This window comes from Thermobia domestica, chromosome 11 (assembly GCF_964235325.1).
Source record: "Thermobia domestica chromosome 11, izTheDome1.hap1.1, whole genome shotgun sequence".
NCBI lineage: Eukaryota > Metazoa > Arthropoda > Insecta > Zygentoma > Lepismatidae > Thermobia > Thermobia domestica.
The window spans coordinates 211923314-211950848 of record NC_137464.1 but is presented as its reverse complement, the minus strand read 5'-3'; the positions used below and the strand labels follow the sequence as shown (position 1 = coordinate 211950848).

The window sequence follows — 27535 nt, the reverse complement described above, 5'->3', positions numbered from 1 at the left end:
TAGCGAGAAAATCTTAAATAAATAAATGATTTTATCGGAAAAAAAGAAAATTGCCAAGCATCTCAAATCACCGTGGTAACAAACACACAAATAAATAAGGTTATTCGATTTATATAGGACATTTTGCAGGGTACTCATCTTAGGAGAAACTCGCTGCCATTACCGATGGTGTTTTATTGGACCTCCTGTACTGTAGACTATCGACCGGCATGAAGTTTCCACGAAGCAAACTCTGGCGAAGCACAAGCAAGAGAACTCGGTCCCACTCCTTCCTGTAAGCTCTTCATAGATTAGAAAAGGGGCGTGGATGCCGATGTTGAAGACAATCTTTTCACCACGCCAAAGCCACACAAATTCATTGGACAGGCTTCAGTGCTCTTCACAGGTATGTCTCAAAATGGAATGACACGAATTACTAATTTCCATTCCACTTCTTGATAAAAACTCAGAGATGTTCGGGATGGTTTGATGGCATGACTGGCAGCTTGTCAACATGGATCCCCACCTGGTTGGTGTCCGCACTGTACAATTATAATATGTCGGTTCGAAAGATAAATGTCACAATGGATTCTTGGAAGTATGCATTTTGGATTCACTTTCACGCTTTTTTAACTGGCGTATCAACAACTTCCGCGCATAACAACCATAAATACACACGGAACTTTCCGGCAGTGGCGAACAAAGTTGCAGAGGCCCTTTGCATCATTGTCACTATATGTCGGCACTCGAATAACCACCAACAGTGGGACAGAGTATCTTCATCCATTATGAAGACTATCTGCCATTTGGACCCTGCAAGGTGATTTTCATATACAGTAGTTTCCTGCAGTTTGCTTTTCATTCTGTAATGTGGTGCGGGAGCAGATGATGTATGCGGGCCTTACGGACGAATCTCAGCCCTAGGAGTTTACAAATGGCTGCGTTCATAGATAAAAATGCTCAATTGAGTTGCTGGCCCATCGTATGAAGGATCCGTGGATTTTCCTGGTACACCAATCGGGGGATTCCTGCAGCACAGCGAGTGTAACTTTCCTTGAAGTCCTCTCCGTGGTAATTTCCGTGGAAGATTGTTTCACGGGCTACTGATTTGTGTAACGGGGCTAGAGATGCAAGGGCTCGAAAAAAAAAACGGCTTTTTTGAAAAAAAAAAAAAAACTCGCGTTTTTTCTGCTTCGCTTTTTTGCTTGGGAAATTTTGGGCTTTTCCCGAAATTTTGCTTTAAATTGATAAAGCAGACTTTGTTTCGCTTCTCTACAGCACAAGAACTCATTTGATTAGTGGTTGATGTAAATTATAATATAGAACCTCTAAAATAAACCACGAATTTCGAAAAGAATTTTTAACATATTTACATTATGAATTCCAAAGGATTAACCTATATATATATATATATATTATAATTTTTTAACTTCTTCTACACAAAAATAAGTAGTTTTTTCAAAAGAAGATACACAAATAACTAGCAAAATTGTATGTAGTATTTTTACTTTAAAATATCACACACCCTCTTTTTGAAACAAAAAAATAAAACATGAAAGAAATACATTTATAATAATCTTAAAAGCTGCTGTACAGTCTTGAAATTTTTAAGTTTTAACTTTCATATACATTATATGAATATTCGAACAAATTTTTCATTCATTGATCACATATGTAATAATGTTACCACCTATCAGGTGCTTGGAATCTGCAAAATCGGTAAAGTTCCGAATTTTATAATGCACTGACTGTTCCTTAAGCTTGTTCACAATCGGGAAAGTACCAAATTTTCTGTTAATGGATCATATTGTAATAGACTGTTCATCTGATCGTGCAGTTTCCTAGACTTATAACCACCATCACGGTTTACCCAGTCCTGAAGGTTTCTGAATTTTTAACGACAGGAATTCAACATACCATTACGAGACTTTTTTTTTAAAATAAAAAGATAAAAACTATGGAATACATTTAAAAAGAGTGGAAAGAATCAATCACTGTTCCAATTCACAAGAAAGGCGACAAAATTGAATGTAATAATTGTCGAGACATTTCTCTTAACATTCTATTAACAAGACTGATTCCATACGCAGATGAAATTATCGCAGATAATCAGTGTGGATTTAGGGAAATCGATCAACTATCGACCAGATATTTACTATTCGATAAATACTCGAAAAGAAATGGGTACATCAGCTGCCCAGTACATCAGCTATTTATTTAAAAAGGCTTACGACTCGCATAGGAGGGAAACATTGTACGACATTCTTACAGAATTCGGAATACCGAAAAAACTATTTAGATTAATTAAAATGTGTTTAAATGAATCCCAAAGTAAAGTCTGAGCAGAAAAATTCTTGTCCATGAGCTACCACGTCGAGAATGGCCTGAAACAAGGAGATGTGTTATCGCCATTATTGTTCAGCTTTGTTCTGAAGTACGCTATAAGGAAAATTAAAGATAGCAACCAGCCCCTAGAGCTGAATTGTATTCAGCAGGTTACAGCGTATGTTGATGATGTAAATTTAATAGGGGATGATAGGAGAATAATAGAAAGAAATGCAGAGTCCTTATTAAACGCTTGCAGCGACATTGGTTTAGAAGTAAATGCAGAGAAAACTAAATACAAGGAAGTTCACCGGGATCGTAATATGGCAAATTATGGATGCGTTAAAATATTAAATAATACTTTCGACAAAGTGGGTACTTTCAAATATCTGGGATCAATATCACCAGATCAAAATCATATCCATGAAGAAATTAAATGTCGACTGAAATAAGGAAATTCGTGTTATTATTCAGTTCAAAGTATTTTGTCGTCGCGAATTCTGTCGAGGAATTTAAAGCTTAAAATATATAAAACGATAATCATGCCTGTTGTGTTTTATGGTTGTGAAACATGTCGCTTGAGGAAAGAACGCAGACTGCAAGTATTTGAAACTAAAATCCTGAGACGAATATTCGGACCGGGAAAGAAGAGGAACGGGAATGAGGGAAACTTTATAACGAAGAACTGCATAATTTATACGGTTTACCAAACATCGTTACGGACATCAAGTCTAGGAGGCTCAGGTGGGCAGGTCATACAGCCAGAATGGAAGAAGGTAGGAACGCTTTCAAAGTTTTAACTGGAAATCAAATCGGAAAACGTCGATTAGGAAGACTTAGGCGCAGATGGGAGGACAATATTAAAATGGATGTTGAAGAATAGGAATGCAAAGCAAACATTGGATCCAGTTGGTAAGGATTGAAGTCAGTGGAGAGCTTTTGTGAACGTGGCATTGAACCTTCGGTCATAGGCCATAGAGAGAGAGAGAGAGAGAGAGAGAATATATTTAAGTTAAGCACAACTGCACAACAACCATGAGTGAGTGGTTAGCTTTTGCGCTTCTATCGGAAAGTCCGGGATTCAACCCCGCATTCGACCATTTTGACAAAAGTTTTTCTTAGTTGTATCTGTGAATGTAGAGATAATGCGTGTACTGTGAGTTCTGGCCGACTTCCTTTCTTATTGTTTTTAAATCGTTGTTATTACTAATTACCAGCAGTGACGGATTTGAGAAGGGAGTTGGGGTGAGGATGTCTTACGGGTGAAGCTTGTATCCCGGAATTACAGAATTTCTAAAACAAACGAAATATTTGTTATGCCTTTACTTATAAACTTCAAGCTCTTCTCAAATAAAAATGAGGTATTTGTACAAAAACTAAACATTAATAAGAAAAACCCCTCCCAAAATACTTTTCTAAATCCGCCACTGATTATCAGTATAAAACGGTCTTCAAAGTTATATCCGGAAGGTTATTGCTGAATATACAAACAAAACGAAATATTATTCATGCTTGTACTCATAAACTTCCAAATAAAAATTAGGAAATTTTAGAAAAAAACAAACATTAAGCAGAGAAACACCTCTCAAAATACTTTTCTGAATCCGCTACTGATTATTTGTATAAAATGGTATTCAAGTTTGTATCCGGAAGATTATTGTTATATCATTGCACAGCTACAGTATAACAAGAATGTGAAAGTACGCTTTGACAGATATACTGACAGACGTACGCTCTGACGGATATATTGGAAAACAAAAGTTTAACTTATGTGCTAGAAGCTAGAGTAGGCCTACTAATCTCTAGGAAATGAAACATGGATGACTAAAAAGAGATGGTGTAGAAAAGAAAAAATGTCGATAACTCAGAAGTTAAAATATCTTCTACAATTGCCCTCAAATACTACGTACTTTATGTTTAATTCATAAAACATGTGTTCTATCCATCATGATGGTGAATTCCAGAGCGAAATATGGCATTTAGGTCATGAAATCTTATTTAACTTTAGAGTATACTATAAGAAAGCTATTTAAGTAGAAAAATCATGAAAATGAAAAAAGCCAAACTTTTTAAAATTCTCGTTTTTTTCCAAAAAAAGCCGGCTTTTTATGTGCAAAAAACCATCGATTCAAAAAAGCCGGCTTTTCTGCATCTCTAAACGGGGCACAATAGCTTTTGCAGTACTCATCCCAAACATGAACATATTTTCCTAACAGTTTCACTACGTGTATGTAGGAGAAACAAGCATGAAAAGGACCATGATATATCCTGCCCAGTAATGGTTTAATTTAGATGTCATTTTGCAACACTCAACTATCTAAACTTTACAGACACACTACTGCTCAAGACAGCATTCCCAGATGGCGTTCCTATTCGGTCCGACAGAAACCAAACAACCTTCTGTAATTCAACACCACACTATTTGAATAAGATACATTCCCATCTAAAACTCGGTTTCCTAATAAATATTCTGAATTAAACAAATTACTGGAAAATTTAACGAGTGTTTTAAAAAATATCTTAGTATTAAATTATATTTTTTCTTCAAAGTATAATTGTACGTTTCAAACACTCTTGCTACGAGTGGGTATAGAGATTCGTAATATTTTAAAAAAGTATGGTAATTAAATATTTTTTAAAAAATAATCCGTACTTTATCTGTAAGACCATCCACCATTGGAAACGTGATAGGAATGTTCCATACCTATGGTTTCGGTATATCAAGCTAAATAAAATTCCATTGTAGTCTTACGTTAGAGTTTTCCTTATGAAAAGTTGAAGTCCTATAAGTAGCCTAATTAATTGTGTATTTATTATCTTTTTCTGTCAAGGCTTATTTAAATACAAACATCAAACTTAAGGGAATAATGCTTTTAAGTTAAAAGAAATATTGCTTTCGTAACAGTACAACAAGGCATTATTAAATACACTGTAACCCAACAAAATTCTTCATCAGTTTTATTTCTCTTAAAAAACAGTTTTATTTCTCTTAAAAAATGAGTGAATATTTCACAGCTAAATACCAAATGGACAATAAATTTTGCCAAGTTAGTTGCTTCCTATAAAATGCATGCTATTTAAAATACAATAATGAAAGAGTCTGCACATTACTATTATCTTACTAATAAAATTAAATGTATTCTGGATGTTTTATTTATTTCTATGATAACTCCTTCGGTTCTCTTCCACAGTTATGTATGTTCAAAAATAGCGCTAAAAACTCACACCTATTTGTTCATATTAAATACATAGAAAATTAATATGATATCATCACAATAAAACATTAAACAATTACTTTTAACAAAATCCCCATAACTAATTTATTCAAATACCGTAACACATAAATTTATAGTTATATAAACAAATGAACAACGTTCGTTTTCCAGTAAGTACTCACAGAACACAACCAAAGCCAAAACTGTATTTTCTAAAGAACAATTGCTCCTAAAAACACGCCTTTAAGCACTTGCATTCTCGGTGATATAATAACTTAATTTTTCAATAACACTGTTTATTATACTACTCCCATTTTTATCCAAATTCCCTTCGTTCACATTTAATTTGGTTCACACACATAATTGGTTGTTGGCTGATTGAAGTTTAGCACCGGGGCCATATGAGACATAGGACTACAGTTTAAGGTGAAGTCTAAATTACCATAATGCGTTTAGATCGTGCACCAGAGGCGCACGTTAGCGACATACTAGCGGCTATTTCACAGAGATAACAAAACCAGTTTTATTATTAAGCTTTCTATTTAATTTAAATTTTGAGGAGTATCTGATTATAATTTCATTATTATTTATTTACTTATTTATATGATTTGCCAATTGTTTGTGGGGAATATCTACAACAAGAGGAGGTGGAAGTTCTTCGTTTATCTATTTTAACCAACCGTTCCCTTATACGGAAAAATCCTACGAACGCATAGAAAATCTTCAATTTAATGTGTCGCGGTTATGCGTTGTAAGTCTAAGAGTCGGAGAAAAGTGTAAGTGTATAATCACTTAAAAAATGATGGAATACCGATAATTGCAAGAAACAGGAAAATCTCAAAAACACGCTGTTGTCTCATATGGCTGGGATCAAATCATGGATTTTTCTCATCACAAATAGCAAAAGCATGAAATAACATTATTTTTCAACGGAAGAAGTAAGAACAAACAATGCTTATTTTATTTGTTTATTTTTAGTTTAACGTCTCATGTTATACCCTTTTAAGTTAACGGAGACGAATAATTCATAAAAGTAAATAATTATGGAACTAAATTTTTTGTGCTCTTCAGCCCAGAATCAAACCCGAGACCACGTGCATCAATGGCACACCGCTAGCCACTAGCCCAACGGGGAGAACTGCTTAATATTTTAGTCACATATTTTTATCAATATAAAATTTATTGTCGCGTGTATGAATCTTAAGAAAATAGACATTGTTACTTATTAAGGCAGTTCAATATCTAAAGTAATACTCTCTGCTTTTAATTGCAGAAAACTTTTACGAAAACAGACACCTCTCCCTGCTAGTCTGGTTCTTGAAGGTTTAGAGTTCACCATAACTGTAAGTCCACGTCTTATATAACGTCGCTGCTTAAAGGGACGCTAAACTCCTATCTAACCAATACACACACATCAAGAAAATACACAAATGAAAGGGATAGGGTGTCTGCTCAGAACAACTACGCATTTATTTATTGCATGAAATACTTCACTTCGTATCCTAGTTTAGAGCCAAAATTTTGATAGCAATTACTAAGCATCGATTATGGTACTACAAGAACTGAAGTAAGGGTAGTACATAAAGTTGCCTGGAAAATCCACAGGAACATTAAGATACAGACATTCAAAGAATTACGTATCTCTTCAGCAACTGTACTATAGTTATATCTACAGAACTGTGAAATTAATTAGAAGGTTCAAATTTGCTATTACTGATACTAAGCAGAAATTCCATTTTTGCGTTGATGCAACATGGTAGATCAACTAACGACTAAGACGAGATTGTGACACACACACTTTCACACATTTTATTAAGATTAACACACTCACCTATAATGTGCCCTGGAAATCACGAAAGGATTTTTATATTCCTGGCTAAGCTCTTGATTACTAACTAGCCGTCGAAAGCACAAGGAATGATTGGCAAAATTATATTAGAAATATAAAAATCCTTCTAGAATTTCCAGAACACATTATAGGTGAATGTCAGTCAACCTAAGGTAGGAATTTGAATGGTTTCTAATTCTGAATCAGCCAATCATTCTGGTAGAGATTCACTTACTTTTTAGTCACACCAAACATCTGGTTCAATACTTTAAAATAATTTCTATTATTATTATTATTATTATTATTATTATTATTATTATTATTATTATTATTATTATTATTATTATTATTATTATTATTATTAATATTATTATTATTATTATTATTAGGGTGCCAAACGTTAGACATATATCACAACCAATGAAGTTAAAACTGTGATCTACACAAATAAAGAAAAACATAAAATGCATTTGACGTACCTTCTCTACCTTCACCGTGTGCAACTACTCGAGGATCAACATATTCCGGCCTTCGACCTGTTAGCCACGATGTGAACTTCTGAAGACGGGACGAGGATTCTGGCACAAACATGGGAATTCTACAAAATGGACATAAACTATATCAACTGAACATATTAACTAGAATTACCATACAATATACTCATGCATACAGAGAAACTGTCGAAAATAGCAACATACTCGTTTCTGATACTGCTGTGACTTTTATTAGACTTTCAAACTATACTATTCATAATTGCCGGAAGTCTTATAGAACGGCTATATCCGCCCGCCTTTCGATAGGTATGAAAGCAAAAACGGTGAAACATATCGAGATACTGCTTTATGCAATCGATTCAGCATCCCAAGAATTGGTTCCTTCTATACTGTTAACCCTCTATCCAAACTGAAAATGGTAGAAATCAACCGTTTCCGGTTTTAACGTTGATCGTCATTCGATTCAGCGTTTTAAGAAAACATACCATACAATATTTTTCTTTTAATTCGCAAGCTGCATTGATTCATCGCTATCAAAAATCAATTTACACTTTTTTTTTCCACACAACCAATTTTTGTGTTTTAGTCTAGGCGTTTAAGCGTTGTTAAGTTTCTAGGATAAGAAATAAAAATGCTGAACTAAAACATGTAAACAACGACACACGTTCGTGCGCTTAACATACAATACACAAGCGTATACATTCATTCTCAGTCTGCTGTTAATTCCTTCGAAATTTCTAGTAACAATGTCTTTATTATTTTGTATTAACTATTACGTTGGCACACTTGGGTGATTGCATTCTTTTTTTTTTTCTTTTTCTTTTTTCAGAAACAAATACTATCGCGAAAGAAACTTAACTGCGTCGCCAGAAAGCGAGCATAGAACAGCTTATTTCTGAGAAAAATAAAATCGTGCCCAGGAATATTATATACACGGACGAAAAAATATCACGGAAGTAGTAAACATTTACCAGTACTTTTGGTATCAACGCTGATCGCCACACAAGCAAACGGTAATAGTGACAAGCGTTTTTTGGAATTGATCCAACATGTTAAGAAATGGTACCATCACTATCCTAAACCGGAAAGGATAGATATTTGCTAGAACTTCCGGTCTCAATATTGACATTTCCATCAGCAAAAACTGTAAGATATAACGAAAAGTGCTTTTTGAAATCGATTCAGCGTTCCAAGAATAGGTTTCATCTCCTCCATTACATAAGTATTCAAACCGGAAATGATAGTTTTCCAGTTTACAGGGGAAAAAATCATCTCTCACTATTCCTCTATTGGATCTAAAATTTTTTTTTACCTCTTTCCATATTGAATTCGTATAGTTTGGAAGTCTATTGTACTTTACAATTGTGAAATGAAACTCACCTGTTTTCCCTTGCTTTCGTGTCTAAATTATTTATCTTTATTCAAGAAAATTTAATAGGATAATGTTAAAATGGTGAAGAGTGCATTCTACAGCTTTCCTAAACAAGGATCTTTTGTAGATTCAACATTTTTCCATTTGGCTTATTATCAGATGAAAAAGATACATCTGAGATTAGGAATGGAAAGGCAACCAGGATAGATAATATACCAATTGAATTCATTATGAATATAGGAGAGTGGTCAAAAGACTCCCTGACGATGATCATGACCCCGATGGCTAAGAAATCGAACTCAAAGAGATGTGAGTATTATAGAACTATTAGTCTCATATCTCATCAGCAAAAATTTTGCTCCGAATTCTAAACAAAAGGTTATATGGAAGAAGAAATGAAAAAGCTGAGGAGGAACAGTTTGGGTTCAGGAGAGGTAAGGGCACAAGATATGCAATTGGATTATTAAGAGTGATCGCTGAAAGGTTTATAGAATAAGGAAATGAGATATGTGTGATATTTACTGATCTAGAAAAGTCTTTTGACTGCGTGAATTGGGAATTGTTGTTGGAAGTTCTAAAGAAAGTTTGGTTGGAATGGAGAGATCGAAGACTCATAAGAATTTTACATATGAACAACAAGTAAATGATAGAATAGGGGAGGAAATGACAGAGGAAAGTGCAATTGGAAGGGAAGTTGGACAGGGATGCTGTCTCTCGCCTACATTATTTAATATCTATCTAGAAGAGACAGTGAAAAAGAGCCTATAAAATGAAGACAACATTTCAGTAGGAGGTAGAATGTATATGTGTATACGGTTTGCAGATAATATGGCGCTTGTTGCAGAATCTGAAAAGAAAATCAATAAAATGTTAGAAAACTTGAGGAAGGGCTGTGAAGAATATGGGATGAAAGTAAATGTAAAAAAGACGATGATTGGAACGAAAGATCGGTGTCAAATATAGAAGTAAGAGAGGAGAAAATGAAACAGATGACTGCTTTTTGATACCTGGGTAATATTATTAGTAATTATATGAAATGTGACGTGAAATAAAAGCAAGGATAGGAATGGCGAAAGAAGCCTTTAGGAGAAGAAAATACTATTTTGTGAGACCTTGTATAAAAGAGTTGAGAAAAAGAGTCATAAAACGCTCCGTGTGGAGCATGGGTTAAAAATATGAACATTACGCAAAAATGATGAAAAACGTCTGGAAGGTTTCGAACTGTGGGTGTGGAGAAGAATGGAGCGAATTAGCTGGATCGAGCGGAAAACGAATGAGAGAGTTAAAAATGGTTGGGAAGAAAAGGAAAATTTTATATATTATTAGGGACACGAGTTTTTCGCACTAAGAATTTGAAAATTTCGCGTATCGTTTATCATATTTCGCGTTTTGTCGCATTTTCCAAATAAAGTCTCGCATTTTGTAGCTCTTGTGGAAAAGATATTCCCTGACATTTTTAAAACCTTTCTTTTTATTCATAGATCACTACAGAAATAAACCATTAATTACCTAAAAATAACATACGCTGAATATTTCATTTGACATTGTAAATTTCACTTATAGAAAATTATATCTTTTAATCAAACTGAAGGAAAATCAGTAACTAAATTTACTATGAGTAGGAAAGTTTTGCTGTCTTCTGAAAACACATAGGCACAAGTTACATTTAAGCATTAGACATAACAATGTTACATATTTCCACATTTTCCTCCTTCATTGTTGTACGTTTGCCACTTATCACCAGTCCCTGCCATTGGCTAGTTAATTAAAACGGCTCCTCCCCATCCAGCTGCGATGATGATAGCTAACGTGCAACATGTTCTCTATAGTCGTGTCCGAAACATCCAAAATGCACCGTCATGCCACGTTCTATCGTTCCGTCAGTGGAAAACTGGCGTTTTTAAATTGATGAAAACTTATTTTTAAAATTTCGCGTTATTTCGCGTATTGTTAGAAATTTCGCGCAAAACTGCCAATTTTGCATTTTATCGCGCAACGGAAACCAATGAAAATACACATAAAATATAAAACGCAAAGAAACTGAAAATTACTTAATTCTGACTCATTTCGTTTTATCGCGCATTGCGAAAAACTCGTGTCTCTAGATATTATTAAGAAGAGGAAAAGAAACTGGTTGGGACTTGGATAAGAAGGAACTGTATCACGAGGGACGTGCTACAGGAAATGGTGGCAGGAAAGAGAGGGAGGAGGCGTAGAAGACTACAATTAATGGACGATATCAAAACAGAAAAATCGTGCTAAAAACGAAGAGGTTAGCGGAAGACCGTGGAGCACGGAAGCTTCTCAGCTGTTAACAATGGTAGAATACCTATGATGATGATGATATTATCAGATTGGAATTTTCGATCCTCAAAAATACTGAAATGGTTGATTGTTTTGGATTTTCATGTCTCTTCGAGCACTGAGGCTATATGAGTTATTATATTCTAAGTTGCTAATCTGAATACTCATAAATTCAGTGATGAACAATATATTTCGAACAAAATGCACGACTGTCCTTCGTCCACAGTAATATGTACGCTGATATCAATCATCATTCTACTTACAAATTTCTGTAATTCCTGAATATTATTTGTACTTCCGAGCTTCCGACTCTGCCTTGGGATCTTTGTCACGGAAGACAGAGGAAAAAGAAAGAAAAAAACATCAGGGAGTAAAATGGACTGGACTTACCAAGGGAAAAGCGGTGCTGGAACTCACTTTGTCAAGTTCAATGATTACGCATCAAATGATGGTGATACAAGCTGCAATATGGCGGAGTCGATTTGTGCGTTCTTTTGTTCTTTAGTGAAAGGTTGCCAGCTCGTGTTATTTTCATTGTTACGCCAACGCTATAATTACTGCTTCCCACTCATCACTTAACCATCCTTCTCCAACTCTTATTTTATTTTATTTTATCTTTTAAATGAATAAATACATTTTCAAATATAAGTCTCTCTACTTCATTTCTGGCTCCCAATAAAATTTTCGAATCTTCTACCTTGTGTTTCTTTTAGATATTTCGACAGACCTAACGCCAGCCTTTCTGCCTTTGAATTCCCTGACACGGACCTTTAGATTACTTTTGGTTTTGCTTACATAATTCTTATTGCAACTTCATTTTTATTTCGTAAATGCCCGATTTTCATTGGGATCTACGTAATAACTCTTAAATTTGGTAATGTTCTTTTCTACGGTTTTGGGGAGTTTCAAAGCTGTATGGAAACCGTATTGGGTATAGATCTTATTTCATGCAGTTGGTAATCTGGGAAAAATAGGCAAGTGTACCCATTTTATGTCTTCCGTATCGGTTTCAGGCCTATCGGAACATAAATCTCTTTTAACCTGGTTACACCAATAATTAATAATGGGACTGGATACCCATTCATACTATCTAGCTTCAATAAATGGTCAATCTCTATCTGTAAGTTTATTTTCAGAGAAGTAAGTCGAAATGGCACGTAAAACGAAGTTCTTTCAAATACTTGCTTTGGTACTTGCAGAATGAGCAGATTTATAACGTGTGCACTGTGTACCTGCAGCAAGCTTGTGGTGGACACTAGTAATGACCTTTTTATTCTCTCCTCTTATACTGAGATCAAAATAAGTAAGTTTACTTTGCTTTTCTTTCTCAACTGAAGGGTAAGGGGAAAAAACAAGGAATGTCCATGTATGTGCTTTTTCGGGTGCTTTGTCCTATCTGTTGGTGACTCTTTGTACTATGGGGGGCGCGATGGCTCAGTGGTAGAGCGTTCACCTCTGGTGCTTGGGGTCCCGGGTTCGATCCCAGCCCCCGCCAAGTGAACTTTGTGGTGGACAAACACCGTGCTCGTGGGTTTTCTCGGGGTACTCCCGTTTCCTCCCACTTTCTTCATTCCACCATTTCACTCATCTCTCATTATCACCGTCTCCTTTAGCCTAACCGGCATAACCGTGGGACGTAAAACTCAAAGATTTCATTTCATTTTTTTTCTTTGTACTATTTCACCGTATATGCCATGCATACGTAGATGTAAAAATGTCCATGTAAAAAGGGGCAAAAGATGTAACTAACCCTATTCTTCTTACGCGGTTTTCAATATTAAATCGCAGTTTTCTCGAAAATGCAGTTTTGTGACATTCCTTCTTTTTTCCCCTTGCCCTTCAACTGTAAATCTAATTACTATGGACATAATTCAATTTATTCAGTAAAAAATCTAACTCTGATTATCCTTATGCAAGGAAAGTACGTCGTTCAGATATCTATAATAGTGCACTGTATCAAGTATCTGTTCCTTCAAAATCTTACTTTCAATCGAATGAAGTACCAAATTAGCCAATAATGGTGATAGTTTGGCAATTTGTTACTACATTCGATTGAAAATAAGATTGTGAAAGAACAGAATCAGAATAAAACGAAGATAATAGCACGAGCTGGCAACCTTTCACTAAAGAAGAAAACAGCGCACAAATCGACTCTGCTATATTGCAGCTTGCATTACAACCATTTCATGCGTGATTCTTGAATTTAACAAAATGCGTTTCAGCACCTCTCTTCCATTGGTAAGTCTGTTCTAGTTCATTCCCTCATGTTTTCATTTCTCTTTTTCTTGTATCTTCCATGACCACGATTTCAGGGCAGAGTCGAAACTCAGAAGCACAAATAATATTCAGGAACTACAGAAATTTTTAAGTAGAATGAGTTAAAGAGGCTTTTTTTTTAAAAAAAAGATGTTTATTTTACAATAAATGAATTAGTTAAAAAAAATTCTTTATATTACAGAATAATAGGAGCAGTACATAGAAATTATTGTATAGAATCTCCAATATGCAGTACAAAAGTACAAAATCTACTGAATGCATCGCAAAAGGAATACTGGAATATCAAGCCAAGTTTCATAATATTGGTTCTATGAAGGCTTTTTTTTTTTATCATTAGAAAAATTTAAATGCAGCTTTTGTTGCTGATAATATAAAATTATTTGTATATATTTTTATTACTAGAAGAAAAAACTTTATCTTGATACTTCAACACCTCAACGATAAATTTAGTGTTGGTTATACGCAATAGCCACTGAGGAAAATGGGAGTTCCCATTGAAAATTTCGGTAATTACTATACGACAGACGTGAATAAATGTGAATAATTTTATTTCACACTCAAATATCAAATTGTATACGTATGAGTGTGAGGATACATTTTCAAAGAAAAGTGACTTCCAAAGATATTTTTTAAGCGTCTATATGTATGCATTCTAGAAGATACTATTATAACGACATATCTATAAAACGAATGATGATGTTGCCATTAAATTATAAAATAATATACCTCTCAGTTCTGAACAAAGTTTACATATTCATACTTGCTTGATTATGTATATCATCTTATAACCTATATTATTATCATATGATTACATACCACCTATATTATTCCAACATATTCTTAATAACAACTGTAGCGTTAGCTATGAAGAAATGTATTCGAGTCATATTGCATTAATACAAAACACTCACAATTTGTTAAATTTGGACGAAGACAACCTTGACAAAAATTAGAATTTAAATATAAATAGCTTCATTCAAGCAAAGCAAATGAAACCTTTCAGTTTAACGTCCCACAGTTATGCCCTTTAGCCTAAGGAAGACTACGATTAAGGCATGTGAATGGTAATGGAATAATTGGTGGAATGATAATGTGGGAGGAAACGAGAGTACCCCGAGAAGACCTGTGGACATGATGTGTCCAACACAAACTTACTTGGCTGGGGAGATCGAAGCAGAGGCCCTACGAATCATGTAAGCACTCCACCACTGAGCCACTGTGCCCCCCCCCCCCCCCCGTTTACACAATGCAAAGCTCTGTGACTGAATTGTGTACGTAACTCAATTTCACAGATTTGTGTAAGTTGATGAGATTTTTCTATGGACTAACGGATTTGAAGATGATAATTGTTAAAGTTTAGCGTCCATTTTCAGTACGAAGGCTATATGAGATCTGAACCTAAGTTTAAGGTGGAATCCGAATCGAACCCCGGACCACGTGCATCAGCACACGCGATAGCCACTAGACCAGTGACGAAAACACCAAGAAGAAGAAAGAAGAAAGCAACTGAAAAGTAGCATTTTAAATTGTATAAAATGTTTGTAAATGGTAACATCGTAGAAGGTTTTATATAGTACCGTTAAATTGTGAGTTAACGTATGTTACTACATTTCAAAAACTTACTCAATATTATTATTATTATTATTATTATTATTGATTTTAATGTTTTCTATGGAAAAAAAAGTAAATTGAATAAATGTAAAAGTATTTGCGAAGTCGAAGCTCTTCATTAGGCAGCAGAATTTGTTGCCGAAATTATAACAGGAATATAAAAATCCGATTAGGATTCCCAGGGCATATAATAGATGAGCTACCATTTGATCGTATTTAAATAAATTAGAAATCCTGGAAATAGACACATTTCTAAGTGGGAAAGTTACTGTTACTAATAAAGCAGGTTACTAACCTTTTTTTGTATTCTCCCGAAGAAATAGGAATGTAGCATACACCGTATCCTCTCACGACATCGTTTCCGAATACATCTAAACCATAGGCACTGACAATAAGTTGAGGCCCTTTAACAAAACAGCAACAATAAATATATCTCAAATAACGTAGGACAAGCATATGCTGGTTTTTACAGACGTGTTATGCAAACACTCAGGAAAATTCATTAGCATTTCATTTTCTTACATTCTATTATAATTAATCTTTACACAATAATGGCAAATGCATATAAATATGATATTCTAATTTGCTTGGTATTATCTCTTTCATTCTTCTTTTTAACGTCATGATACGTTTAACGATACATACGAGGGTTGTTACGCAACTATCGTCCGTAGCATAGAAGTTCTCCATCATGTTAATTCTAGTTACACTATTCAACATACAGCTCTTTAAGAGCGCGAGTACCAAATTTCAGATCACTATCAAATAATAATGACATTTTTTATTTCTCAGAAAATGTGAAATAAGGAAAACTGAAGTGAATGGTGATAAATGCTTCATATGAAAGGTCCTATACTGAAGGAAAGTCCTTATTGATTATTAGGAAAGTCCTTATATTAAGGAAAGTCCTTATATTCTTCCTTCAAGTACCTGACCAACACAAGTAGAATATTTATATATCATAACTTTTATTGACATCCTTTGTTAACAGTTATAGTCTCTGATTTTTTTTTCTTTCTTCAGGTAACACATCTTTGAAACTATTCAATTTATCTACATTGATTCAACTGACATCACAAATCAATTGGGTGATAATAAGATTATCAAACAATCAAGAATTTGTAACGTGATTTCCGTTACAGGAGGCAAAACTGTAAATAATCACCTGAAACGAGTCCTCTGATAGTAGTACTCATGCAGAAAATCGTTAACTTTTTCCACCGCCTAATTATAAATGACAGACAGTTAACAGCTCGTAAATTACGTGAATTCATGGGCCTATAGACAGGCTAAATGGGGTACATTTTATATGAGGATTTGATGCAAGAAATATACATGCCAGATAGATACTCAACACATTAACTTAATCAAAAAGGACGAAGGATTCATGGGTCATACTTTTTTTTTGCTAAATCAGGGCAGTTTCTTGCCAGAAATGTAACTATCAATGAAACCTGGATATACCATTATGATCCCAAACCAAAACAATAGAACAAGTACAGGATCCCCGTATCCCTGCTAATTCAAAGCCCAACCATCCGTGCTAAATCATGGATTTATTTTCTTTTATGCAATGAGAGTTGGCCGTTCAGTACCTGCGCCACCTTGGTCTCTCAGCGTATTTGTAAATATTGTAAAAGTGAAATCGACGTTGTCTGTTTTATCCTCGTGGGAAAATAGCTAAACCGTGTGAAATGAATATTTTAACATAGTTAGTACTTGCCTAATGTTGGGTTTTTATTATGTCAATTTGAATTCGCATCTTAAAGAGGGACAGTGTTGTTTAGTTAATAAAATGAGAATGTACATAATTACATCTATATAATAATGTAGTATTTGTTGGTCTCATACACTCTTTCAAATTAGCTATGTAAATAATAATAGCTATACAGATGTATATGCTATAAGCCTACTGTACATATCGTTACACCAAATGTTGGTTGCAAGTTAAAAAGTACAACGACACTACTTCCAACACAAAACTGTACATTTTATTCTACTGTTGTTATACACACTGTAGACATAAGAAAAGATTCATTTCTTATTAATTTTTAATTTCATTGGTAACTATAGCATAATAATCTTATTTGAATGTTACTTGAATTCGTTGACAAGTTACACCATAATTTATGTTCACATACATCACAGAATATGTCTGAATCCCATTGCAATTATTAGTATTCGGACAGTTCACATTTTGTGACACTTCTCGTTTAAGTATTTATACCATGGATGCTCAGTTTCTTGATTAATTAAAGTACAATTCATAAAATCTATAAAGCCATTTCCACAAGAATATATAAATATACTACAAAAATTACGTCTCCACTGAAAAAAAGTTGAAGATTCCCCTGGCATATAATAACATGTCATTTATACGACAACCACTGTCGTATGATCTCCAAGATTTAATCTTTTCACATTCCATTCTAACACTCCAGAAATCCAAAAATGAGTACGACCATTGATATCTATGGTGAATGTACGATTCTTCAAGTAATCATAATCATCCTGTGTCTTTTCTGTGTCATGTATCCTTGTTTCCCTTTCTATTCCATTGTTCAGCACAATCCATACGCTCCTCAACAATTTGCATATTGTGGGCTTATGAGTGGTGTTAGAAACACTAATTCTTTTTTGTGATTTCCCCAGTGTTGTTTAGTAAATAAAATGAGAATGTATATCATTATATCTATACCATAATATTGTAATTGTTGTTGTCATACGTTCTTTCAAATTAGCTAGTAATGATACTAGCTGTACCCCTGTATATGCTAAGCTAACTGTACATATCGTTAGACAAATGTTGGTTGCTAGGTTAATAATTGCAACAATATTGCCAATACAGCAATTGCACATTTCATTCTTTTGTTATACGCATTGTAGACATAGAGTGTAATTATTAAATTATAATCACACTGGTAGATAGCATAATGAGCTTAACTAGTTATTACTGATAATGATCTTAACTACTTCATTGACAAGTTTCTCTTTCACCTCTTTCAGAGGTCGACTTATCAGGCACGGTCATTGTTCCTTATTGCCTATATCCTCATTTTGTCAAATGTCGAATTTCAGGTTTCTTGTCTTTTTCTTCTTTATATAACGTTTTGGTGAACTCTTCTTCATGGCTCTGTTTTATCATTGTTATTATATTACTAGTTATTTCATAAATACTGCCGGCCAGAGCCGCCAAACGGTGTGAAATAATCACATTCTGGTCGCCCCTTAATGTGACTCAATTTAAACCTGAATAGCTCAGCCCCTAATTAAGCTAGGAAGATAATTTTGGTATCTGTGTGTTTCTGAAGGATTAAAGTTTCCGCCGATATGTATTTCATGTATGTGGGGGATACCACGGCGGACGGGTAGGATAACTACGGTTTTTTTTTTTTTTTTTATCAGGATTTTCAATTTTTTAAGTCTCTGTTCTTGAAGTAAATTACGTTTATTTTCAGGATGGCTCCATATAAGACTACCTCTACAAATATGGCGGGAATTGCACAAGTGTTACTTTGTTGGAATTTGTGCTTTCAAACGATGTATTAATCATGACTGTGATAATTAGAGGGTCACCAGGGATCCTAACGTGAAAATCTATGATTTCGTTCAAATCCCTGTCGGACGTTTGAAGGCTAATTTCACGAATGTTAAAGTGCAACAATACTGCAAATCGAGAAGTGACAAAAGCACAACCACACTTGCTTGTCAGAACCAAAAATTGGAAGAAAAACGCACCATGCAGGAGCTACAACCACAAATATAAAATGTTCTTCGTCATCAAAGCCAATAAAGCGATGCACATGTTTATTTGTAATTTCATAGAATTAAACACAGACGTAATGCCTTAGAGTAAACTTTCATTCTCTAGGAACACATAGATACCAAAATTATCTTCCTAGCTTAATTAGGGGTTGAGCTATTGAGGTTTAAATTGAGTCACACTAAGGGGCGACCAGAATGTGACTATTTTACACCATCAGGCGTCTCAATAGCCGTAACTCTGTAACGATGCATTTACCGACATATGGTCATATGAACTTTTTTGCTTGCCCATTCATAAGGAATCCATCCCTGAAATTTTGCCGTACCTTTTTGTGACACTCTGTGTATATATATATAAACAACAAAACAATCACTACAGGACATAACAAATTTATAAAGTACTGGCCTATACTAAGAAGTCAGAAAATATGAATAATAAGAGCGTGTTTTAGTATAAAAAGTGTATCTGTTATAAGATGGGATGGCATCGGACAAGAACCAGGTATTATAAAATTCCGGCTTTCTTGTTTTTCGGCCTGCTCTTCCCCTACATTAAGCCCGATAGCGAGATATGTACTGTATAAAATACTTCGTTCAGTGAAAGTGTTATCTATATTTCGCCTTCCCATAGAAGACATTATGCACTCAGAAAGTGATCACCTAGCCATGATATTTCAGGAAAGTCGATGATTATACTATAGTTTAACACTCTCTAATCTCTTTTGTTTTATACAAATTTTTCTTTGTATCCATGGAAGCTCTAAAACAAGTAAGAGGCAGATAAGAAACCTTGTTAAGAAATGTTACGTAAGTTCTTTGCTACACCCTTATACGAGTAATAAATATTATTGAGATTTTTATTCACTATGGAACTGTTATAAGGATACAGGAAAAAAATGAGAAAAACATTTTTATTTATGTATATTCACTTACACCCATAAGGATTTGTACTTTTAAATGTGATCTCCAAAGGAAAATTCCACACGAACAACTGTCGCTCATCTTGACTTTTCTTGGTAATTTGTGATATTCCTTCTTCAAGTCCCTGAGAAATACAAACAGAACATGTAAATATCACGACTTATATTCTTAATCTCATCTTTAACAATGATTTTCTGATTTTACTATCATGTTAATAGCAGGAATTGTAAAAAGTACTGAGCCATTTGCGTACGAAATGGTGTTAATATCCTAAATCTCAGTGTGTGAGTCACAGCGGGTTAGTCCTAACGTTACTTGAAGGCAGACAGTTGAAGATAATAGATGTGCAAAAATTGCTGGATTTCTTGTAACCAGACCTAATATGCTGCGCTGTTAAGATTAGTGAACTTTCTGCAAAACTGAGCTACATTTTATAAATTTATTTTGATGAAGGTGCTTATACTGCGGAGGCCCGTGAAGAAAACTCAGCTGTTTATGAACAAGATACATCATCAGAGGCAACAGCCAAAACATAGTTCAGTCGCTTTCGTTCTGACAATTTCAATGTTCAAGATACTCCTCGCACTGGGCGAACAATCACAGTAAACTGGTAGGATATTCTGGTAAAAGTCCAGCAGGACTGGTATGTAAGCATTTACGACACCGCCAATGATATAATCAACCATCACCAAACAGTTAAATCATTTGGAGAAAGCTGGCTACAAAAAGAAGCTTGACGTTTGGATCCCACTGGATCTGATTCAAAAGCATTTACTCGATCGAATCCTTATATGCGAATCTCTACTCAAACGTAACTCGAGCCATTTCCGAAGCGACTGATCACAACTGAAAATGAAATGAAATATTTCATTTTAACGTTCCTCGATTATGCCCGTTAGGCTAAGGGAGAGAGAGAAGTAAGGCAAGTGAGTGATGATGGAAGAATTGGTGGAATGGTAATGTAGGAAGGAACGGGAATACCCTGAGAAAACTCACGGACACGATGTTTTCTACCACAAACTTACTTGGTCGGGAATCGAACCAGGGACCCCATGAGGTAAGCTATAAAACAATGTGCGAAAAGATCGCGGTCGAAGCAAGGAGAGTCTGTGACAAAGTCCACACTTACGTCCGGACAGGTTGTGCTGTACATTCAAAGGAGTATGATTTGTTTCTGCCAAAACGAAGCAAAAACGTAGAATTGGAAGTACATCGTGCATCACAAGCTATTGCGACAGCCAGAACGATACACTTGGAAATGTACTGTCGACAATTAGCACAAGTGCACCTAGTAATTCAAAAGAAACGGTCGGAACTGATAAATAGTAAGGGTATTGTATACCACGCTGACAACGATCTGTCAGAAATTTTTGAAGGAACTTGGCTGAGGTTCAATGCAGCCACCGTATAGCCCGGACTTGGCACCACCTGACTTATCGTTTGTTTCGGTCTCCGCACAACTCCCTAAATAATGTTAAGTTAGTTTCAAAACAGGCCTGCGAAAACCACGTGTCGCAATATTTTGACCAGAAATTCTATAGCGATGGCATTATGGTGTTGCCAGAAAAATGGAAGGTCATCAAACAAAATGGTGCATATATAATTCCATATGTGTTATTTTCAAAAATAAATGTATTCTCAATTTTGACCTTCAAAGGCTCAATACTTTTTAGAATTAACAGTTACTTTCCCATTAACATTATGGTAAAAGAAATCTACAAATATTTACTTTTTAATTTATATACGTAAATATATGGTACAAAATACGCCACAGCACTATGTACAAAAACACGAAATAAGTTCCAACCAACATGGGTATTTAAGACTTCGTTAGACTTCCGATTGGTTATTTTTTCAAGTAACATGTTCTTGAAACTAATTCATTTATTAAGTTTGGTTTTATCTCTAGGGGACATGGATGCTCGTGTAAGCATTAAGCAAAAATAATGAAAAGATAACGTGCACATCAGAAAACATGATAAAACGGACACATATATGTCTAAAAGTGGACACGTCAATTCTTGTAGCACTTGACGTGATGAGTAAAACATTTTTCTAGTAACACCTTGTCGTTTACATGTAATTGCGTAAATATTTTACTATGCACAAAATCACTGAAATATTCTTTAGAAAAATAGTAGAATCCACTGGAACAAGAATTATCGCTCAGTAATTCTTGAATAAGGTGATTTTCTAACAAATACGAGGGTAACATTTATTCAGCAGTACGAAACAAAAACTATCATTACACAATTCCTCCTATACAAGACTTATCGAGTTATGATTTCTGTATCAGTAAATTATTTTGAGTATTTTACTTATTTTAAATTCTGATTCCTAAAAATTATTTGCAGAGTCAAACTTTCGGGTCTCCTCTTGAGGATTGTGATCATTTCTCTTAGCCCCTATCTTTGATCAATTGTTTGACGTGTATATTGTTCATAAAATGTATACGCAATAATAAGAACCTCTCAAAAATTGTATCCCTACATTTTCAAGGAAAAAGGGGGAGGTGCTTATATTTATTAGTTTGATTTGAGTTTAGCTTTTCTTTTAGCAGCGAGGATATACGAGTCACGGACTAACAGCTTAACGTGGGATCTGAATTACATGAGTTCCCACCAAAAATGGAACCAAGGTCTCCCATGGGCGCGCTTTTATTCGAATAAATGTGTTAGTATTTTTAAAGAAGCCATGCTATCTATAGATATGTTTTAGCTTCGAAATTCAGCTTTGGGTAGGAGGGAGACGAGAGTTAAGCTCAGCTGAATTTTTTGTTCATATTTGGTCGCACGAAGAGAAAAGTAGGTGGGCGGATGCACACATACACACACATAGACACTTATGAGCAAAAGAGTTCGCAGTATTTTGGTTTTTAAGAATTTTTGTTTTGGTGCGCAGCAGTTCCAAGAAATCCTCTTCGAATACGAGGGTTGACTGAGAGGTATATAACGATAACGTTATAATGTAATGGAAAAATGGTTTTAAAAAAATACCAAATACGAAAACAAAAACACGTTAATTGAATTTGAATTGAATTCTCATCTTCAAATGTTAAAGAAAGCAAAATATAAAGAGAAAAAAAATATTCTTTCAATTCCCTCAAACAGGCTTAGGAAAACATTTATCTTCATCCTGCCCGTGATTATACCTGTCTACTGATACTTAACTACACTTGCTCCGTTTACATATTATACTTTTAATTATTATTATTATTATTATTATTATTATTATTATTATTATTATTATTTGTCCCGTAGACTTTATTCATTTTTTATTTATTATTATATTTTCGTATTTCTTACATACTCTTAAGGACTTTGGTTTACCAAAACTTCATTACATATTTACTCTTTGTCTCTTGTCCGTTCGAAGACACAAAATCTTACGGATTACTTGATGGATCACCATCAATTTTGGCCAGGGTGTACGGTGAAAAGTTAGGAATCGAGTTCCTTGAAGGACGTGATCCATCCAGTTGATCCCAAGAAATGGACAATTAAAAATCGCGACCATGTCTTATATATAAAAACTACCCCTTTGTAGTGTCCACCTAATACCCTAAATATCGGATTGGTTGCATATCATTGTTATTTAAACTCCTTCATCTGTTGTACACCTGACATTGCTATTTTTTAATTATTATTATTATTTATTCATTTTTTGAAATCATTTTTCCCTATACACAGTAATACTTTTTTTTTTTTTACTTATTACTGTTTTAGTCTCCTACAGTTCTGCCTAATTCCATTCCACTGATTTTATACTACTCCACTAAAATCCATCTATTTACAGCCTAGTAATGTTATGACATAATTCTACATTTTAACATTTATTGTGATTTATCCGGATGCTTCTCAGCCTTTACTTCTTTCTTCAATTCTTCTTTTCTCCATATTCTTTTCTCTCACTATCTGATAAAGCAATTTAGCGAAAGAGCTTAAAGTGTACTTTTGTAATGTGTGTGATCATGTTCTCACTATTCTGTGATAGAAATACAGTATGTATATACAAGAAATATCGGGGGAAGGGGGTTCTACTGCTGTATACGTAATGCATTCTGCTAATGCATTATGAATTATGATACGTAAATATTGTAATGCCACCGACGTCCTAAATTTATTCTACAGACTCTTCGTGTTTCGTGGACCACCAAATGAGAAGCTGCCCAAGAATACTACAGTATGAATCATTTCTCTTGAAATAATTAAGAAAAGTAGTTTACTGTTGGGGTGACTTCTTTCTGAGCAAGCTTGTTCATATTTCATTAACGTTATCGCCACCAAATTTTAACTACTATTATTAAATTTACTGAGGAGGTATTTAGAATTTTTTCTTCAAATCCGAAAATAAGGATAGTTTACTGAAGGGTTAAAATCGAATATGGCCATTTTCTCAAAAAAAAAAAAAAAAAAAAAAAAAAACTCTACTGATTTCGTTTAAACTTTGCAAATAAATAAATCCTTATTAATCCTATAATATGAGACCATTTGTTTCTCATGGGAAATCTGAGAAGCGGTAATTATGTTACAGTATAAGTTTTAAGTTATTTTTCTTCGATAGTAGAGGAGCAAGTCTCATTCAGTCGAATATCTGGACAACTTCTATAATGATATTTTCTTGTTTCACTATTAATCCTACAATATATATTGCATATTCTATTTTTTTTTTCGAAGAAGCCTAGAAAGAATGGTTTACTGATATTGAGTTTTCTTCAGACGAAAATTAACGAAACATCTGTTAATAATATGTTTTCCTTGCCCCATGACTTATATATATATATATATATATAGGTCAAGAAGTTTAGTGCGAAGGTCCTTACCTTTTAAATTAATATTATTTTATTATTAATAATAAATAATCAGTGAAATCTAATTGAAATCTAATTTGAAATTGTTATATTAATTTTCACAAATGAATTGAGTTTATCAAGTATTCCTTTGCATAATACATATAAGTTACGTAAAATGAATGTTAATAGTATCTAAACTTTTGGTTTACTTCACATAAGATCCCCATTTTATAGTTAACATTAAGTTTAGCAATAAGTGTTGTAAGTAATGAAACACGGAATTTGCACAATCCAGTCAACAGTTCCCACATCAAGTATCGAGTTTTCACTTAAACTGAAACTGCAAATAAATGATAAACCGAAACATTCATTCACTAATTATTTTAACTTTCAAAGCCAGACTTGCCAGTTCCAGAATTGTTAGCACGCCTGCCTTCTGTTAAAACTCTAATGGAACAAAGAAACAAACAAAACTAGCACGAAATCGTCTGTATTATTTCACACAGTTGGGTTTCTCTTGTTGGCACCAAGACAATGTGAAACTAAATAAGAGTTTTTAGCATGAGATATGAAATGAATGGGCACAAACTCAAAAACCATACTGATAGAAAAAACACTTAACTAACAACTTAAGGACTAAACTGACGCATAATTACAAACGTTCACTTGGATTAACCTTGGTACACGTCTATTATTTAAAAATTACCAACATTTTCAATGGGAATTGCCATCTTTTTCAAAGGCGTTTTCTTAAAGCGTCGACTGCAAACTTCTAGTTGCATCTTATTGCATCATTATGATTTAGAAATATCGAACAACATCCATTCTTCTAAACAATAAAAAATGTGCATACAGTTTCCAACTTACGTAAACAGGGTGTCTACTAAAATTCCAAAATGAAATTTCGTGACTTTTTCGTGACCTTTTCTTTAAAAAATCATAAAATTTCCTAACATTTTCAAGAGCGAATTTGGGTGTGAATTAAGCCGAATTTTCATCCATCCTATAGAAACGTACTTTGCTTGCGATTTGGTAGCGTCTAAACCCGACCATAGGCATTTTTGGTGGTGAATTTTTAATTTTTATAGAACAAAGTTTTCCAATCTGAACTTACATTTCTACAGTTAAAAAAAAAAAAAAAAAAAAAATCGTGACCCCAAAGCTAAATTTCGTGACTTTCATGACCGTTTTCTGATTTCGTGACTTTTTCGTGACATTCGTGACCAATAGACACCCTGATAAAGAAATCGTTCCAGGGCTCTTTGTGTAAGTGGAATTTTTACAATAACCAAAGCTCTCATATTTCGAGATCAGTGGTCGTTAAACTTATTAAGCTTCTGAACTACCGTGCCGTTTTTAAATCCTACTGTGAGGCACCACCCAAAAGAACTACCAACGTTTTTTTTTTTTTTTTTTTTAAGGATTAGGATTAGGGATTAGATTTCTGGGCTGTCGGCATCTAAGGCCATTTAGCCGTCACGTACATGAGGGATGACGTCCTTCGGCGAGCACACTATCCGATGAAAGGGAAGGAAGGAAGGGGCTTGGGATCATTATGGTAGATACCTTCCCGGCATTCGCCTGGTGTGAATGAGGGAAATCCAGGAAAAACCTCACTCAAGATGACTGGCCTTAAAATACTGTTACACTTTCTCCACCGAGTGTCCCCAACGGCAATCGAACTCGGGACCGCTCGCACGAGAGGCGAAAGCATTAACGACCGATTTTTAAAAAAAATTTACATTTGTTTATTGCTTATAAATTTACATTTCTAATAAATATGAAATCAAACTATCCAAGTTAGCAAATGACTAATATATAGATGAAAAACATGACGCGTATAATAATCAACTATGAGATGAGGCTGACAATGGCAGTTGCGCGGGAGAAGTTGTTGTCGTCAGCGCCCCCTGCCGTTAGCGTCAGTTGTGGTGGAATCAAGGTTAGCCAACCGGAGTGTTAACGCGATCTACCGAAAATGTCCCCGCGAGCTACTAGTAGCTTGTGATTGACGGTTTGGCAAACACTGTTCTACACTAAAAAACCTGGAACATCCAATGAAAAATTTAGAGCATAATCATATTTATGCACTTGCTTCTTATTAAAATATCCAATATCCTAACTAAACAATTAGTTAACACTCACTATTAATAAGTCATACAGGGTAGATTATTCCTTTCTCTGGAATATCACCGACAAATAAAATTAAGTTTTTATTTTCTTATTTGTTTTTATTATTTATTTATTTATTGCTATTGCACGAATTATATTAACTTATGTTTTGGAGGAAAACCGGAAGAACTGGAGTTTCTAGGGGATAGATGATGTACGTCCGGCTAAACAGAGACGACTGGCAGCCCTAACAGTAACCCAAAACTTGTCTCAAACAGGTAAAGAAATACGAAAAATAAATAATAATAATAATAATAAAATAAATAAATAATAATATACAATCCAAAGACTCAATTACAAATAAGGCACAGAGCCTTAAATACTTATAACGACGATGGTTAAAAAGAATAATAGCAACTAATTGATAACAGTTCAACAATATTTAATTACATAATTACCTAATTGCTTCACTCACTAGATGTCTCAAAAAACTAATTTAAAAATTTACTACTAATTCTTATTCCAGATATATCGTTCGTA

General features: G+C 34.3%; 1 protein-coding gene across 1 annotated transcript in view; it reads right to left on the bottom strand.

Moving 5' to 3' along the window:
* The window catches only part of LOC145664708 (B9 domain-containing protein 1-like), a 41891-nt gene that overhangs the window by 649 nt on the left and 13707 nt on the right, over positions 1-27535 (bottom strand). The window contains exons 3-5 of the mRNA XM_081731574.1: positions 20104-20215; positions 15701-15809; positions 7827-7945 (exon numbers count right to left, since the gene is read on the bottom strand). Of these exons, the coding sequence (XP_081587700.1) occupies positions 7827-7945; positions 15701-15809; positions 20104-20215 (340 nt within the window). The remainder of the gene's footprint in view (positions 1-7826; positions 7946-15700; positions 15810-20103; positions 20216-27535) is intronic.